At 59.0% G+C, this 17,857-nt stretch overlaps 1 protein-coding gene across 1 annotated transcript in view; it reads right to left on the reverse strand.

Annotated features, from left to right (window-relative positions):
• Window positions 1–17,475, reverse strand: part of SLC6A3 (solute carrier family 6 member 3) — a 36,480-nt gene extending 19,005 nt beyond the window's left edge. The window contains exons 1-5 of the mRNA XM_033852742.2: window positions 17,170–17,475; window positions 15,898–16,029; window positions 10,117–10,342; window positions 5,762–5,900; window positions 3,198–3,332 (exon numbers count right to left, since the gene is read on the reverse strand). Coding sequence (XP_033708633.1) covers window positions 3,198–3,332; window positions 5,762–5,900; window positions 10,117–10,342; window positions 15,898–16,029; window positions 17,170–17,455 — 918 coding nt within the window. The 5' untranslated portion in view covers window positions 17,456–17,475. The remainder of the gene's footprint in view (window positions 1–3,197; window positions 3,333–5,761; window positions 5,901–10,116; window positions 10,343–15,897; window positions 16,030–17,169) is intronic.
• Between the last annotated feature and the right edge of the window lie 382 nt (window positions 17,476–17,857).

A 17,857-nucleotide genomic window follows, 5' to 3' on the forward strand; every position in this document is an offset into this window, starting at 1 on the left:
GAGGTATTTTAAAAGTCAGACACGACCCTCTTGGTCAGGGTGATGTGGAGACCAGCTGGTGATGGCGATGTGGGCCCCCCTTGGCCCTGCATAGCCTGGGGCAGGGATGAAGAGAGTGGAAGCCCACCCTGGGGGCCTGGTCAGACCTGCTGTGCCGGAAGGTCCTGGGGGCTGTCTCCACAGCCCGTGGTGCAGGCCTGTGGGCCGAGGTCCTCAGGCAGTGACTCCAGAGCTCCCCAGCTGGAGACACAGGGCAGCTGGCCTGAGTGTGACTGAGTGAGGGGGCTGGACGTGGAGCCCACACGCCAGGACCAGTGGTGCTCGGTCCTTCGGGCAGCACGCCCGGTCTTGGGGTCACCCCAGCACTGGGGACAGCGTTTCCCAGCTCAAGGCCTAGAGTGGCCGGGTGGGCAGGGGGCCGAGGGGTCCCCTCGTGTTGGTCACCAGCCAGCTCGTCTGGGCAGGTAGCTGCGGACAGGAGGCGGTGTCGCCGGGGGGCTCCTGTCTCCTCTCAACCCCAGGTCCTCACAGTGGGCAGCGGCCACCCCAGAGTCTTTGCACGTGCAGCTCACCCATCGGGTTACGCCTCCCAGCCATCTGCCCAGGCCTTTGCTCACTGCCGCTCCTAGGACCCAGCTCCAGACCCAGGCCACGGTCCACCCTGGGGCCCGCCTGGGCAGCCTCTCAGAACTGGCCTGGACTTGCCCTTCCTTTACTTCCCGTCCTCCTCTCTCCTGCTGGCATGGAGCCCTCCCGGACAGCACTCTGTCCAGCCCAGACCCCGCCTGACGCTGGAGCAGCTCCACGAGAGCCGCAGATGAACGACTGAGAGTCTGGACGGCCTGAAAGGGCCGGGCCTCTGGGCGCCACTGAGGACAGTGGCGCTGACCCCGAAGGCAGTCCCCTTCATCCCCATGGGGGTCTAGCAATGGCCCCAGGCCGCAGGGCAGCCTCCACGTCAGAGCAGCACAGGGTCCCCGCTGCCAGGGGCACAAGAAGGGACGGAGCCGACGGCTACTTCCGCCCCATCCGCTTGCTGGCCCGGCCCCTCAGTGGAACCTCTGCTCCCACCCGGCCCGGACCAGTGAGGACCTGGCCAGGCCCCTCCCTGTGGCCCCTCTGGACTGAGCCATCATGGCTGAACCCCCAGGGGGTGGGCAGGGACAAGCCTGGGACGGTGCTGGGGCCCTGCACCCCGATCTGGGCCAGTCCCCAACCACATCCCCTCGGGGCCTGTGGGACCTGGCCCCCCACTGCCAAGCCCCAGGGGAAGGGTGCCGGGGCCGCTCAGTCTCTGGGGGAGGCTGTCCTGAGCCTGGGAGAGGGTGTACAGGCAGCCGCTGGGCCCGGAGCAGTCCTGGGAGGACGGCTCAGGACGGCCGCCCAGCGGGTGAGGCCCAGGCCCTGCTCTGTCCTGGAGGACGTGGTGCAGAGTCAGCCAGAACCCCACGGGGGCACCAGGAACGGCCCCAGCCTCTGCGCTGGGGACTGCATAGACCTGTCCTTTGGGGACTGTGGTCTCCCAGGAGCCCAGTGCTGTGGGCCTGCTCTGTCCTGGTCTCTGCTCTTCCCCTCCCTAGCTGACGGGACTGTTAGAGGCAGGGACACTCAGGTCAGGTCCAGTCCTGTTGTGTCTCCGTCGCCCACCACCTACGCCTGTCCTTCTGTCATCCATCTGTCATCCACTGCCTGTCTGCCTATGATCCATCATCCGTCCGCTGAAATCTATTATCTGTCTCGTCCATCTGCCAATCTACCTCGCTTGTGACAACCACCGGTTCCTACTTTTCTCTGATTTCTTCACACCCCTGGCATCTGTTTTGCGCACCCTCATGCCGCCTGTCCTTCCTGACGCCCCACTTCTCTTTGACTTCCAGATCACGCCCAGCTGGCCTTGGACGCCCAAGGCCACCTCCTCCTGCCAGCACCCCCCAGCTGCCACGGGCTTTCCTGAGGACGGATGCCCTGCTGACCTCTCAGCTCCCCGGGCTCGGCTCTGCAGCTGTGGGGCCCCGGACCCGCTGCTGGACGGACTCTGCCTTTAGCTGTCCGTGGAGACCCGTGTGCTGCCCTCCCAGCCTCGGTCCTCGGGTGGGCTGCCCGGCTGGTGCCCTGCTCACGGCTGCCCTCGCCTGTGTGCTTGTGGGGCCGAGACCGTGGGGCTTTCCTCTCGCTGCCCCTCGGCGCCCGACCTCCGCCCCGCCAGCGCCCCCCGTTCCCACGGTTCCTGGGGTCGGAGCCGCGTCTGCCTCCCCTTCTCGCCCTTCCTGCCCACTGCTGCCCCAGGCGGTGCTTCCTCCGGCCCGATGAGCCCCACAGCCGACCCTCTCACAACCTGGCAGCGTCAGGCCCGGGCCCCATGCCCTCGCCCTCGTGCTGCTCCCGGTAGCTCAGCCTCCCTGGGTGGCCACTGGGGCCCCTCCCTCTGCCCAGTCTAGTCCACCTGATTTTCCAGTGACCCTGCCTCTCGCCCAGCCTCCCCGCTTCTGGGCCTGTTTCCCTGCGATGCTGCTGCCTCTCTCTCTCTCTCTCTCTCTCTCTCTCTCTCTCTCTCTCTCTCTCTCTCTCTCGCCACCCACCGCCGCCCCACCATTGCCCGGCAGAGCCTCCTCTCTTCATGAGGTTGTCTTCTCATATTTCAACCCAGAATTACTTCTTCCTTTGCTGAAGAAACCTGCAGCCTGACTGTGGAGTAAGTTCTGGCCACGATGCGGTCACATCGCGCCTTTATGCCGGGGGCGCCGGGTGCTTGACCATCAAGGTCTGGCTCCCCGAGGGGGACCCTAGTTCACGCAGCCTCAGCCCAGCTCCGAGGATGCATCCGGGGCCAGAGCTTGCGGCTGCGATCCAGCTGAGCGGCAACAGCCTCGGGCACAGACCGGGCGGCCCCACAGGTGCTCATCCCAGGAGCCGGGAGCGTTCCTCCAGGGAGAGCACGGCCCACGGCGAAGAGGTCGAGAGGCAGCCGACTCCCGCTCTCTCCCTGCAGAAACCTGGGTGACCTGTTCCCCTAATGTCCTTACTCTGGTCCATTCAGCTGCTTGCTGTGCCCACACGGCCCCTCGTCACCTGGACAGGGAACTCTGCTCGGTGGGCCCAGCACACAGCGGGGGGAGTGAGCCTTTGGGGTCTCCTGCCTGGGATGTAGAGCCCCGTGACCCACAAGGACTGGGGCCGCGAGCGGAGGGCGCACTCACCGAGGCCTCGCAGAGCCGATGGAAGTCCACGCTCAGGTACGCTCTGATGCCGTCCACGGCCCCAGGGAGGGTGACGCCTCGCAGGAGCAGCGCAAAGAGGACCACGTACGGCATGGTGGCCGTGATCCACACGACCTGGGGAGCGCACAGTGTCACCAGGCCGCACCGGCCCCCGGCCACCCTCATGGTTTGTGCTCAGAGAGGGGGACCTCAGACTGGGAAGCCCGGCGCCCAAACAGTCACAGGACACCAGCTCAAAAAATGCCTCCTGGAGCGAGACTGTCCAGTGCCTTCTATCCTGTATGTTGTCTTTCCCGGGGATTAAAATGGACAAACAATTTGGCAAGGAAGGAGCCCTCCTTCTCTGCACTTGGGCTCTGGCAGGAGGCAGCATTGGCTGAACTCCTGATGAGGCAGATGTGAGTGATTTGCACTGATTGTGCAAATGGGCACCTGGCTCACTTGTGGAAGATGGACTCTGGGCCGCGGGGGTGTGGAGGAGAGCCCCTGTGGCCGTCGGAAGACCCTCAGGCGCTGGAGAGCCACTGCAGGTGTGAGCCCGAGGGACGGGGCATTCTGGTCATCGTTGCTCTGGGCGCCCAGATAAGGACCAAAATATTTTCATCAGCAAAAATATTTTGTTGTGCTTGTCTTCACGCTGAAAGCACTCTCCTGACATCATTCTTCAACCACAGCCACCTGTCCCAACCCACCACGGCCCACCTGTCCACTCCTCAACCCACCATGGCCCACCTGTCCACTTCCCAACCCACCACGGCCACCTGTCCACTCCCAACCCACCACAGCCCACCTGTCCATTCCCAACCCACCACGGCCCACCTGTCCACTCCTCAACCCACCATGGCCCACCTGTCCACTTCCCAACCCACCACGGCCACCTGTCCACTCCCAACCCACCACGGCCCACCTGTCCACTCCCCAACCCACCACGGCCTACCTGTCCACTCCTCAACCCACCATGGCCACCTGTCCACTCCCAACCCACCACGGCCCACCTGTCCACTCCCCAACCCACCACGGCCCACCTGTCCACTCCTCAACCCACCACGGCCCACCTGTCCACTTCCCAACCCACCACGGCCACCTGTCCACTCCCAACCCACCACAGCCCACCTGTCCACTTCCCAACCCACCACGGCCACCTGTCCACTCCCAACCCACCACAGCCCACCTGTCCATTCCCAACCCACCACAGCCCACCTGTCCACTCCCAACCCACCACGGCCACCTGTCCACTCCCCAACCCACCATGGCCACCTGTCCACTCCCCAACCCACCATGGCCCACCTGTCCACTCCTCAACCCACCACGGCCCACCTGTCCATTCCCAACCCACCACGGCCCACCTGTCCACTTCCCAACCCACCACGGCCACCTGTCCACTCCCAACCCACCACGGCCACCTGTCCACTCCCAACCCACCACAGCCCACCTGTCCACTTCCCAACCCACCACGGCCACCTGTCCACTCCCAACCCACCACGGCCCACCTGTCCACTTCCCAACCCACCACGGCCACCTGTCCACTCCCAACCCACCACGGCCACCTGTCCACTCCTCAACCCACCACGGCCCACCTGTCCATTCCCAACCCACCACGGCCCACCTGTCCACTTCCCAACCCACCACGGCCACCTATCCACTCCCAACCCACCACGGCCACCTGTCCACTCCCCAACCCACCACGGCCCACCTGTCCACTCCTCAACCCACCACGGCCCACCTGTCCATTCCCAACCCACCACGGCCCACCTGTCCACTCCCCAACCCACCACGGCCACCTGTCCACTCCCAACCCACCACAGCCCACCTGCCCATTCCCAACCCACCACAGCCCACCTGTCCACTCCCAACCCACCACGGCCACCTGTCCACTCCCCAACCCACCACGGCCACCTGTCCACTCCCAACCCACCACGGCCACCTGTCCATTCCCAACCCACCACAGCCCACCTGTCCACTCCCAACCTACCACGGCCACCTGTCCACTCCCCAACCCACCACGGCCACCTGTCCACTCCCCAACCCACCACGGCCCACCTGTCCACTCCCCAACCCACCACGGCCCACCTATCCATTCCCCAACCCACCACGGCCACCTATCCACTCCCCAACCCACCACGGCCCACCTGTCCGCTCCCAACCCACCACAGCCCACCTGTCCACTCCCAACCCACCACAGCCCACCTGTCCACTCCCAACCCACCACGGCCACCTGTCCACTCCCCAACCCACCACGGCCACCTGTCCACTCCCAACCCACCACGGCCCACCTGTCCACTCCCCAACCCACCACGGCCCACCTGTCCACTCCTCAACCCACCACGGCCCACCTGTCCACTTCCCAACCCACCACGGCCACCTGTCCACTCCCAACCCACCACAGCCCACCTGTCCACTTCCCAACCCACCACGGCCACCTGTCCACTCCCAACCCACCACAGCCCACCTGTCCATTCCCAACCCACCACAGCCCACCTGTCCACTCCCAACCCACCACGGCCACCTGTCCGCTCCCCAGCTGGCGAGCCTTGCTGCCTCACCTTCCCAGAAGTCTTCACTCCCTTCCACAGGCTGAAGTAAAGCAGGACAATGACCAGGACCAGGCAGGATGCGAGCTGCCACCGGGGAGGGCCCAGGTCGTCGATGCCCTGGCTCTCGTGGAGGTGCAGCACGCCGCGCCTGGAGAGGAAGGAGAGGGGGTCCTGGGGGGGCTGCCTCCCTGCCCAGACTGGAACAGGGGGCTGCACTTGTGCAGAGACCCGCCCTCCCCCACTCGGCATGGCAGCAGGGACCTGGCCTGATGGAGACCCCCACCCCTCGCCCCCCACCCCAGAAAGGCCAGGACCCCGGCCTTAGTGGAGACGCAGGGCCCACCCTCCAGGTGAGCAGAGCAGGTGGGCCACCGCACGCTGGGAGCCCACAGAAGCCCAGCCCTGGCCCAGGGCCACACTGTCAGGAGAGAGTAGACTGTGATAACTTAGAGACGCAGATTGCAGACCCTGTAACAGCCACTAAAAATGAAGACAGAGAGCTAGACGGACTTCCCTGGTGGCCCAGTGGTTAAGACTCTACGCTTCCAAAGCCGGGCCACGGGTTTGATCCCTGGTCGGGGAGCTAAGATCCCACATGCCGTGTGGTGTGGCCAAGAAAACAAAACAAGAAAAGAAGAGCTAGAGCTTATTAGCAAATGGAGCAGGTAAAGTGGAAGCCAAAATAATTAACTAATTCCAAAGAAAATAAACAGAGGAAACAAGAAACAATGAACCGGTGGGACAAGCAAGACGAAAGACTAAGCCCTAACCATACTGATAATTATTGATTGGAAACACTCTAATTAAAGGACAGAGATGGTCATAGTGAATAAAAAAGCAAGAACCAACTCTGCGCTGTCTGCATGAAACCCACTTCAAATACGATACATACAGGCTTAAAACATAAGGATGGAGAAGATATCCCACGCAAACACTATTCATAGGAGAGCTGGAGTGATCATATTAATATCAGACAAAGCTGACATCAGAATGAGGAACAGGGACTTCCCTGGTGGCATAGTGGTTAAGAATTCGCCTGCCAATGCAGGGCACACGGGTTCGAGCCCTCCTCTGGGAAGATCCCACATGCCGTGGGGCAACTAAGCCTGTGCTCCACAACTGCTGAGCCTGCGCTCTAGAGCCCGCGAGCCACAACTACTGAGCCCGCGTGCCACAACTACCGAAGCCCGCGCGCCTAGAGCCCGTGCTCCGCGACGAGAAGCCACCGCAATGAAAAGCCCACGTGTCGCAACAAAGAGTAGCCCCCGCTCACTGCAACTAGAGAAAGCCCGCGCGCGGCAACAAAGACCCAATGTAGCCAAAAAAAGAAAAAAAAAAAAAGAATGAGGAATGGTACCAAGAGGGACATTTCATAATGGAAAAGGGCTCAATTAAAAGATTTGATAAACATGTGTGCACTTTAGAACAGAGCTTTAAAATACATGAATGAAGCAAAAACTGATAGAACTGTGAAGGGAAATAGGCAAACCCGCAATTATAATTGAGATTTCAACACCCCTTTCACAGTAACTGATAGAACAAATAAACAGTAAGGATGTAGAAAACTTGAACAGCACTAGGAGCTGACAGGACCTAGCCAGCATGCCTACCCAACAGCAGCAGGATACACATTCTAAGTGCACGTGGAATACTTACCAGGATAAACCATATATTGGGCAATATGACAAACCTCAGTATATTTAGGAATAATGAGGTTTTAAAATATATTATCTCACCAAATCGGAATTAAATTAGAAATCAATAACAGAAATATATCTAGAAAACCTCCAAGTATTTTAAAGTCAAACAACAAATTTCTAAAAATCTCCTGGGACTCAAAGAAGAAATCACAAGGCAGATCAGGGAATACTTGAATACACAACATACTAAACGTGCAGGAGGCAGCTAAAGCAGTCTCTTAGAGGCAAGTTTGTAGCTTTAAATATATCGCGTTCTAATTTATAGTAGGAAGTAGGTGAAGGTGGTTTTAATAAGTGTTTATGGAGTTGAGGGAAATTTAACACTAGTTGGAGTTACAGGGGCCAATCTTTTGGGGTTTCCGAAGCCCACATGCACTCTGTAGCACTTACAGCTTTACTACTTCAATGATTATAGTTATCCTGGAATTTCATGGTGGGATGTGAGCTCCCTAATTACATGTGCCTTCAAGAACAGGTAATGCTTTCCACAAAGATCCGCTTTATAAAGTGGGTTTACATTCCAGAAAACCCTTGCAGACCTGACACTCAGTGGGGCCTGTCTCAGGGAAACCCAGTCACCACCGTTAGTGAAATCACCTGGCGTGTCATCAGTTCAGTTTAATAACTCATCGTGTCATTAATGATCTATGACTGCGTCGTAAACCTTCAAAGGCCCCGCCTTTGTCCCGGGGTCACCTCCAAATACGGTTGGACATCTGCTCCTGCTAACAGCCCTTTACGTGGAGGGTTCAGGCAGCTTTCCAGCTCAATCTTTCTCTTCCAGACTTGGGATTTCCAAACAGACTTCACTAGTGAGCTCTTTTTTTTTTTTTTTAATTCACCTATCACATATGTTTCCTTCTAGCATTCTTAATAATAAATCATTGACTAATCAGTTTTTTTCCCTCTATTTTTCTCACCTGAAAAATCATTTAGTTAAATCAACTCTTTCCACACCTCCCAAACAAAAGGTAAGTATCCCCAAATGGCCTCACCTGACACATTTGATATCTCTTAAAGCTTTCTAAACATTCTAAATTGCACCAAAATCCATCTTAAAATTGCAAAAGACACACTAGCTTAAAAACTTAGCCATCGTTTTGTTGGTGAAATGATAACTTAAACCCAACTCTAGCGAGAGCTGATTCTGCACGTCTGTCAGTGGTGGGACGGGTGGGATGCTCCCAGGTGCTCGCCCACAGCCATGTCTGCTTTCTGGTGCAGGGGTCCCCACCCCTCCCTCTCTCTTTTCTGGTCCCCCGTCTCCCATCACACACGAAACCTGAGAGCTGGGCCACTGGTGAGAGTACTTGCAGCCCGGGCTTTGACCTGTCCATGAGATGCTCTTAGGTTTGGGAAATGCAGTAATGAACCGGCTGGCAACAAGCCCCTGAGAATGCACAGGCAGCTCTGATGAACGCTGTGCTTTCCTCTACTTGGACGAATCTATCATCTCTTGCTTGTTTGTCGCTCTGTGTCCTGCCCACACACTCAGGTGACAGGGCCTGGGTTTCCATTTCTCACGGGTACGTCCGCATTGGTGTCTTTCAGGCAGATCTAATGGGACCCATCCCAGGTGGACTCTCGTCTCCAGCCTGTCCTCTGAAACCCGCTCGCCCCCTCCTGAGAGCTCCTGGAGACCCAGACCCTCACGCCCCAGCTTTGGACTCTCCCTCCTCCGGGCAGGCGGGTTCTCAGTGGCCCCTCTCTTTCCCGCTTTGCGGAACCTCCCTCCCTGCCCTCCCCAGACTCCTTCACTCTCTAATCCCAAACTGCCAGAAAGAGTATCTTCCAAAAAATTAAACAAGTCCCATCACACACAACCCTCGTCCCCACGCTAACCATGCGCTTCCTAATAATGCCTGAGAAAGGCACCCCATCCCTCCGGCGGTCCCCCCAGGCCCCCCAAACCCCGCCTCGCCCCGTTCCTGCCCATCGCTGCCACTTTCTGAAGCAGCCAGTCCTGGAGATACGTCCCCACGTGTGGCGGGGATTCTAGAGCAAAGGACTTAGACCCTGAGTATCTGCAACACGCAACTTCAGATGCTGAATGTCTGCAGGTTCCATGAACATCCCTTGCCCTTCTGGCGGTGTCACTCCTACCCCCACACGACAGATTCTCCCAGTGCCCGAAGGCTCAGTTTCTCTCCTGCACACCTGCTGTCTCACCCAGCTCCACAGGCCCCGGGAGTGGGACGGTGCCTTCCCTCAGGGAAGACCTCGGGCAACTGTCTGATGGTCCCGCCTCCGGCTGGAGGCCGGGCCATGAGCGGAGGGAGAACGGGGAAGGTGACTGGGAAAGGGGAGCCCGGCCCCCTCTGGAGGCGGTGCTGCAGCCCCCGGAGCCCAGCCCCACACGCCTCCTCCCTGCGGCATCTGCAGGGTCACGGGCCATCCCCCCCAACAGACCCCAAAGGGCCGCAGGGAGCAGGTGGGGCAGCCCATCCAGTTTCCCTTCCCTGCGAGGTCTCCCTGCAGGAGCCGTGCTGAGCTGCTAGAGGTGGGGTCAGAAATAAGCCCACAAGAGCCCAGAGGAACGGGACGCGGCACTGGCCAGGGAGGGGTCCTCCCCACATCCTCGGGAGGCAGCAGGGGCGGGTGGCTGGCCCGGGTCCCCCTCCCCACCCCCGGGGGTGTCATCAGACCCCGAGGCCCCCCACTTACTCAAAGTACTCGGCGGCAGGGGTGGTCCTGAAGGTGTCATTGGGGTCAGGGCTGGAGCTGGGGGCGCGGGCGTCGGAGCAGCGGGGGCTGTTCCAGGTGTGGTTGCAGTGGGTCCAGGGCAGCTCCGTGGTGAAGGAGGAGAAGAGGTAGTGCAGCGCCCAGGCGATGATGACGTTGTAGAAGAAGCCGATGTAGAGTGAGATGAGGATGACCGTGTAGCCCACGCCTGGTGGGGAGAGCATGGCCCCATTAGCAGCTCACCCTTGCCCCTCCCCTCACGGGTCGCAGCTCCACCTGGGCTGTCCTGAAACCAGGCAGCGCCTTTAGACACGCCAGAAGACGAGGGAAAGGGTGGGTCCCAGACTTCGCGTCATGGTCAGAGAAGGGGCTGCCCACTTCCAAAACCATCCGTGGCCCTTGACGTCTACCCAGACATGCAGGGCTATCCAGGGACGCCCTGGTACAGCCAGGTCACCCGCAGACATACGGGGTAACTGAGGGCCATCCGTGGCTGTCCACCATCACTCACAGCCAGCCTGGGTCATCCAGGCTCACTAAGGTCATCTAGGGCCACTCTGGGTCACCCAGGGCAACTCAACCCAGGGTTATCCAGGGCCGCTGGCCAAACAAAACCATCAGAATCGTCTGCAGGCACCCAGGCCCAGCCAGGGCCATCTAGGAACACCCAAGGGTAGAAAACACCACGTCGACAAAGGCCACCCCAAACTGCTCAGGGTCACCTAAGGCCATCCAGGGCCACCCAGGGAGCCCAGTGCCTCCCAGAGCCATGCAGGGCCACCAATGGTCACTAAGGGATAACTAGGGTCTTTCACGCTCTTCCACAGCCATCCAGGCTCATCCAGGACCACCCAGGGCCTCCAAGACAATCCATGCCTACCTGGGCTACCTAGAGCTGTCCAGGGCCATTCATGGCCACCCATAGCTAACCATGCCCCTCTAGGCCACTCAGGGCAAACAGAGTCAGCTGGGTCTACCCAACATCACCCAGGACCATGCATGACCATCCAGGGTCTCCAAGGGTCACCTATGACCACGCTGGGGCCCCCAGGGCTTGTCAGAGTCCCTTTCCAGGATCACAAGCCCTGGAATTTGTTGACGGTCCCTGAGGGGCTCCTGGCTCCTGGAGCAGAACAGAGTGGTGAGCAGTCTTTGGAGACGCGACATCCTGGCTGTGGTGGACGGACGGTCTGGCAGTGAGACCTCTTCCCTATTCAGTGTTGGACGAGCACTGTCAGGTCCCGTGACTGCGGTTGACTGTAACAGGCTCCATGCAGAGTTCTCCTGTTTCAGCATTCTTTCCCGGCGTTGCTGCTAGGACTAGTTTGGGCTCTGACTGTAACTTCACTGTCTTAGAACCTGGGGGGCGCCCTGCCCCGTCTTTCCCGCCTGTGTCCAGGGAGGAGCTTGCCTTCAAGCTGACGTCTTCGCGGAGTGGCTTGGCTTGTTTTTTATGGGTCTAGCCCTTAGGAGAAGCTATTTTCCTGCTCAGGACACTTCATTAAAATTCTCTTTCCTCTTCTGAAAGCAAAAAGAGAGGGACTACAATTTACTTATGTGTAGATATTAAACAGATACAGTATCAGGAGTGATGTATTTAAAAGCAAACAGTCCCTGGTATGTGGTCCCTCTTGGAAAACACGCTCAGTAGCAGTGATGGCAAAACCCAACTGTTCCTTCAGAAGGCCTTCTGCAACGTGGACTCATCAGTGTGAAATGACTCTTTACTGCACTTCTGCTCCCTGAGCTCCTTAGGAGAGGCTGGCTGCCCGTGAACTCGCCCCGGCAGCCACGTCGGCGGGAAGTGCGTCACGGAAGGTGTTCCGCGGTGGTGAGCGGCTGTGGGTGCCTGCCCGGAAACCTTGGGAAGGTGACAGCGCTGCCCACCAAATCCTCCGCTTGAAGTTTGGGGAACTCAACGGAGCCTGTGATCAAACGCTAAAGCAGGTCCAATCCGGGGTCGGAGAGCGAGCTGCCTCCGCTTCCGGTCCTTCAGAACCCCCCGCCGTGTGGACAGCCCTCCGCGGGGCAGGCCAGGTTTCTCGCTGTCACAGCAGAGGGACAAGGGTGCCCCGGGCTGGCGTGGCTCCTAGGGCACGTGGGCTTTGCCCCATCAGCCGCAGCACACCAGCCCCGGAGGGTCCCCCATCCAAGGGCGCTGCCGTCCAGCTGCCCCAAAGGCCTGCGTGAAGGAGCGATTTCCTAGGGATGTGGCTGTGAGCGCCAGCCATTCTTTCGGTCCCTCTGAGTTCTGTCCTCCAGGACCACAGAGCCCCAGGAAGCCCTGGCCCTGCGCCGCCCAAGGGCAGCCCCTCGCCGACCCTCCCTTCAGGTTCTTCCTTTCTGTCACTTAAGACCCAGCCACAGGAAATCCACTGCGCTGTTTGCTCTGAGAACGCTCCTGTTCAGTGAACGATCAGGGTTCATACGTCATCACATACGCTAAATCAAGCTCCACCCGATACGTTTCTTCTATCGTTCTGTGCCACGGGAAACGTCCCTCCCAAGGAGGTGGCAGGCTCGGTCCCCTCTAATACTTCCAGTGAAAATAGGAATGAAAACTTGATGTGTTCCTCTTTTGTCCTGGAGGCTCAAGACCGAGTGTGAGTTTCGATCACAGCTTTTAAGGTCAATTTTCTTAAATCTCAGTTTGTTCAGTATTTTTAATATTAACTCTGCATGCATTTTGTTTTCTTTCAAGCCACTTAAAATTCCTTTTTAGAAAGAGGGAGAGTTTGGTAAACCACACTAAAATATTACTGACCACAAAATATAATAAATTATTTGATAGTCGCTAAAATAGGTGCTTTCCATGCCGTACACACAGTGGGGGTGATCTTAGGCAATTAACCAGACAACCTGAAACGGGGCATCCTCGGGCCTCAAGAGGGACAACAGCCCCCTCCTCCACCACTAAAGCCAGGTCACTCCAGAGCATTCCCCGAGCTGGCTTCAGCAGGAAGAGGGGGTCGGGGCCAAAGAGTAATTCCAGGACCCCAGCTGGAGGACACGCCCTGATGCGGCAGCTCCCATTCCTTGCAAGACTCATTGGCAGGTCTTTGAAGAAAACAGGAGAGAATTCCTCCGCTGTGGGTCTGAGTGCCTTTCGTATCTACTTGGTGTGTGTGTGCCTATGTATGTGCGTGTGTGTGTGTGTGTGTGTGTGTGTGTGTGTCTATGAGAGAGGGGGCAGGGGGGAGAGAGGGGCAGGGAGGGAATGAGAGGGAGAGGGGAGACAGAGACAGAGGAAGGAGAGGGGAGACAGAGACAGAGGAAGGAGAGGGAGGGAGGGAGGGAGAGCTGGGAGAGACCCCGTCCCAGGCCCCGTGGTCACACTGGCTGCCCTCAGCATCACCGACAGCCTCTGGAGGGACAGTGCCGGGGACCAAGGACACGGCACGGCCCTCTGAGGGCCCTCGCCCTGACCGTGGGCGTCACTGCCTGGCCTTCTCGGGTTGATCTCAGTGCTGTCAGGCCCATGGAAGGACTCCCGGGTCCAGGGAAGGGAAAGACGGGGAAGAGGGCTCCCCGGAGAGCTGGCTTCCCTTCCGCAGGGCCCGGATGCGCCAATCGCCCATTGGAGGACCTGCAGCCCCATGATGACCGTTTGGGGCATTTTAACTGATGTCTTCGTTTATCATGTGTTCCCCCTACTTGATGACACATGAAAGTACGTGCAATTTTATTAGTTAAACTTTTTTTTAAGACAAGGAAGGAAAGGAAGACGTGTATCAGGGTATCCAGGACAGCACGGCTTGCCTCACCTCACTCAAGGAGCGATGCCGACCTCCCGTCCAATGGGCATCCTATGGAGAAACTTAACCTGAATGAGCAGGTGATCACCTGCTAGGGATCGTAGCTTCGTTAGTATCAAACCATTCAAGGTGTCTCTTCTTCACACATAGAAGTTCTTGCGTTGATTCTCTGATCTGCAACAAACAGCCCTGTGCTGATAACACAAGGATTCCAAGGCTTGACGGCTGACGTCCTGTGATGTGCGATTTCCCCAAATCTCCAGCCCGCGGGCGCTGCAGGTGCTTCTCCGTGTGGCCTCACTGGCCCCGCACAGCCCTCCAGGAGGATGAGTTTCCAGACCTGGGAGGCAGGAGCGTGGATGGGCCGTGACGTGGAGTAGAGCTCGGAGCCAGCTGGCGTCTGCCCGGGTCTCCAGGCTCCGAGGCCAGGCCGTGCTGACGGCCCCGCAGCTGCACGCGTAACTTCCCCGTGGAGGGGCTGACACTCTCGCTGTTCGAGTCGGATGTTCTGCAGTAACCAAATTCTTCCGGCTTAACTAGTCCTTCGAGACCCCTGGAGACCCCTCATTGACGTTCTACAAACTGCAGTGTAGAGATTCACTTTGGCAGTTTTGTTGGAGAAAATTCTTCTTCTGGTAGGACACACGGCTGGAAATGTGCTTCTGTCTGCGGGCCTGCAGCCCTGGGGTCAGCGTCCTTTTTCTCGGGAAAGAGGCCGAAGTAAACGTGTCGCACAGCCGGCGTCCTTCCCTGGCGCCCCCAGGACGGTCACTTGACGGCGGACCCACCTCATGTCCGACCCGGCACCATCGTGCTGTGTAACTACCGACTGCTGCGCAGCCCATCGCGGGAGATGCTGGCTGCCCGGCAGGCCCGGAGGACAGGATGAACTCACGCGTCCTGAAGTGTCAGGGTGGACTCGCTGCCCCTGACGGTATCGGCCCTGCCCGCAGACACCGGCCGTGCCCTCGACCTGCCCGGCTCTGAAGAGGCGCCCGCAGTCTCAGCTTCCTGCGCTTCCGCCCTCGGGAACCCCGAGCGCACCAGAGGCCGTTCCAGTGACTTACTTAAGCTTTGACTGCTGTGAGCAAATCCTGCTAAGGGGACGCCCAGCACTGGCACCTGAACCCAGAGCTGCTGCCTCGCCCTGCAGAGGCGTGTGGGGTGAGCTGGGCCAGGGGTTCCCTGCAGCTGCATGGCTGGGTGAGCTGTGCATCATCTAGCCTAGGAGAAAGGGGCTCATGCCTTAGGGTTCACCCAGCAGGCCATCGAAAGGAAGAACTCCACCACAGATGGTAGATAGATCGTGCTGTGGGTTGGGTCGTGGCCTCCAAGGTTCATTTGTTGACGTTTTCCCCCAGTATTTCAGAATGTGACCTTATTTGGAGGCAGGGTCTTTACAGAGGTGGGCCCTAGTGCAGTGTGACTGATGTCCCTGTAAAAAGGGAAGTTTGGATGGAGAGACACACATGCAGGGAGGATGTGAAGACCCAGGGAGAAGACAGCCGCCCACGACCCAAGGAGTGAGGCCTGGAGCAGCGCCCCCGCTCCAGCCCTCAGAAGGAATCAACCTCACCAGCGCCTTGAGTTTGGACTTCAGAACTTCGAGACAACAAACATCTATTATTTAAGCCACTCAGTTTGCAGCACTCCGTAAGGCAGCCCTAGCAAACTAATACAGATGCAGAGGCAGATGAATGACAGATCATAGGTGACGGACGGCAGACTCAGAGCTAGGAGTGTGCTTTATCTTTTCTAGTATTTTAGCACTTTGACAAAACAGCATCCATTGCAGGCTGGCCTCACCTGGGAACAAGCAGACACACGCAAATCCTTAGTCATTACAGAGCTTTAAAGTGGGACCAACATTAAAAGGATGTGTCCACGTGCCTAGACACCCAGCAAAGCAGGACTGAACGCACACAGCTGGGGTTGACTTGCTCAGAATCGCTCCAGGCTTGCCCTGGTCCACATCGCGCCGGGTGCAAGGGGCCCTCCCCGCCGTTACCTTTCAGGATAGGGCAGATCTTCCAGACGCCGGCAGCGCCCTCCCTGTTGAACTGCCCGAGGGCCAGCTCCATGTAGAAAAGCGGCATACCGGCAATGACCATGAAGAGCAGGTAGGGGACCAGGAAGGCACCTGGGGGACACGACAGCGTGTTCAGCCTGCGGCCGAGGACGGGCTGGCCTGTTGTCATTGGGGCGACGGCTCGGCCGTCCCAGCCGACCACGTGCGTCCTGGGCACGACCCTTGTCATCCGTCTCCTGTCCCTGTTTCTCCCTGAAGCTCCCTGCAGGCAGGGGCGGTGAGCTTCCTGCCTCCATGCCTGGCCCCCGCTGTCCAAGACTCCGGTCAGCTCCCTCCCCAAGTCACGGGTCAGCCCACGTCGCGGCTTTGCTCCTGGGCGCCGTCCCTTCCCCACCTGCGCGGCAGGGCCTGCCCTGTGTCCCCCTCCCCCCTCCTGAGCCGTGAATCCTCGGGATGTGACCCTGCCCGGCCCCTGGCATGTGGAGCCTCCCTCCATCGGGGCTGCAGCCTCGCTCAGGGCACAGAGTTCAGGCCCCGCAGGCTCAGCCTCCTTAAGCCCTCTGGCTCCCCCTCAGATAAGGGCTTTGTCTCGGCTCTCTTCCAGGGAGGGCGGGGGAGACAGGGAGACCCCAGAGTGATGCCTGTCTTGGGGCAACTTCTGTACCTGCTTAGGTCTCCAGTGGGGTGCCAAAACGCCGACCCACGCCCAGGCACCCTGGAAGGCCCTCCCCAAGGAAGCCTGCCGAAGCCCCAAGTGTGGGGCATGGAGTGACCCCTGACAGGGGCTGGCAGAGTCGGGGGACTCACGGGAAACAGGCACCAACCTGTTCTCAGCTCGAATTTTCGTGGTGACCCTGGCCCATCTCTTAGTTTTCTGCCTCAAGCCCACACACGGGAGTTCTGGGACCGGCTGTGCAGGGGGAGGGGGACGGGCACACTCCCAGGGCATCTTTGGTGCTGTCAACGGCCACGGGCCTCTGCATGCTTGTAAACACGGGTTAAATCAGCCAAAGATACCACTCTCTGGGCCTTGGAGAATTTTCTTTTCCAAAGTGAAAGTCACCTTTGGAAACAGAAAGCGGAGCCACGGTGCCTCTGACCACTCGCTCGGGGACCCTGCCTTCCTGGCCTCAGCATCAGCTCCAGGACATTCATCTGGGGAAACTGCGCCCCACTTACGCCGCTTTCCTCCGGATGCCAGCCGTGCGGCCCTGGCTGGCAGGAGGGCGCGGGGGAGGGGGGCGCACTCACCCCCGCCATTTTTGTAGCACAGGTAAGGGAACCGCCAGACGTTGGCCAGGTCCACAGCGAAGCCAATCACCGAGAGGAGGAAGTCGGCCTTCTTGCTCCAGGTCTCCCGATCCTGGGCCTGCGCGGGGCTCTGCGGGGGGTTGAGGAGGGTGGAGTTCGTGAGCTGCATCCCATTCTGTTCCTTGACCAGGACGAGTTCCACCGCCTTCGGGCCGGTGGCATTGGCCTCCTTCGCTGTGGCCACCACGGAAGACATCAGTGCCACAGAGCACCTGCTCTTACTCATGGCCTCCTGGACTCAGAGCTTCCTCCCTCTTGGTCTACAACCAGCATGAAAGAGAAACACACAGGGATGCACTGATTTAGTAGCCGGATCACGGTGCACCCGGTGGCCTGAGCACAGATCTGAGGCATTTCCAGCCATTTTTGGGGGGCAGAGCAAACGCACTCCAAGCACCCAGGAGGACACAGCCAGGGTTGAGGACAGTAGGAGATGAGCTGCCTTCCTCGTGGGGCTGGGAGACGGGCCGTGGAGACCTCAGGACAGACTCTGCTCCACTCCCCCCTTCCCACGCACCCCTCTCCATTCCCATCCAAGTGCAAGGCTGTGTCCTCTCTAATTTAGTAATAATGCAGGATGCTACCTCCGCACTCCCCACATGGCCAGGGAGTAACTGGCAGCACCCCT

The sequence above is a fragment of the Tursiops truncatus genome, chromosome 3, assembly GCF_011762595.2.
Source record: "Tursiops truncatus isolate mTurTru1 chromosome 3, mTurTru1.mat.Y, whole genome shotgun sequence".
Lineage (NCBI taxonomy): Eukaryota > Metazoa > Chordata > Mammalia > Artiodactyla > Delphinidae > Tursiops > Tursiops truncatus.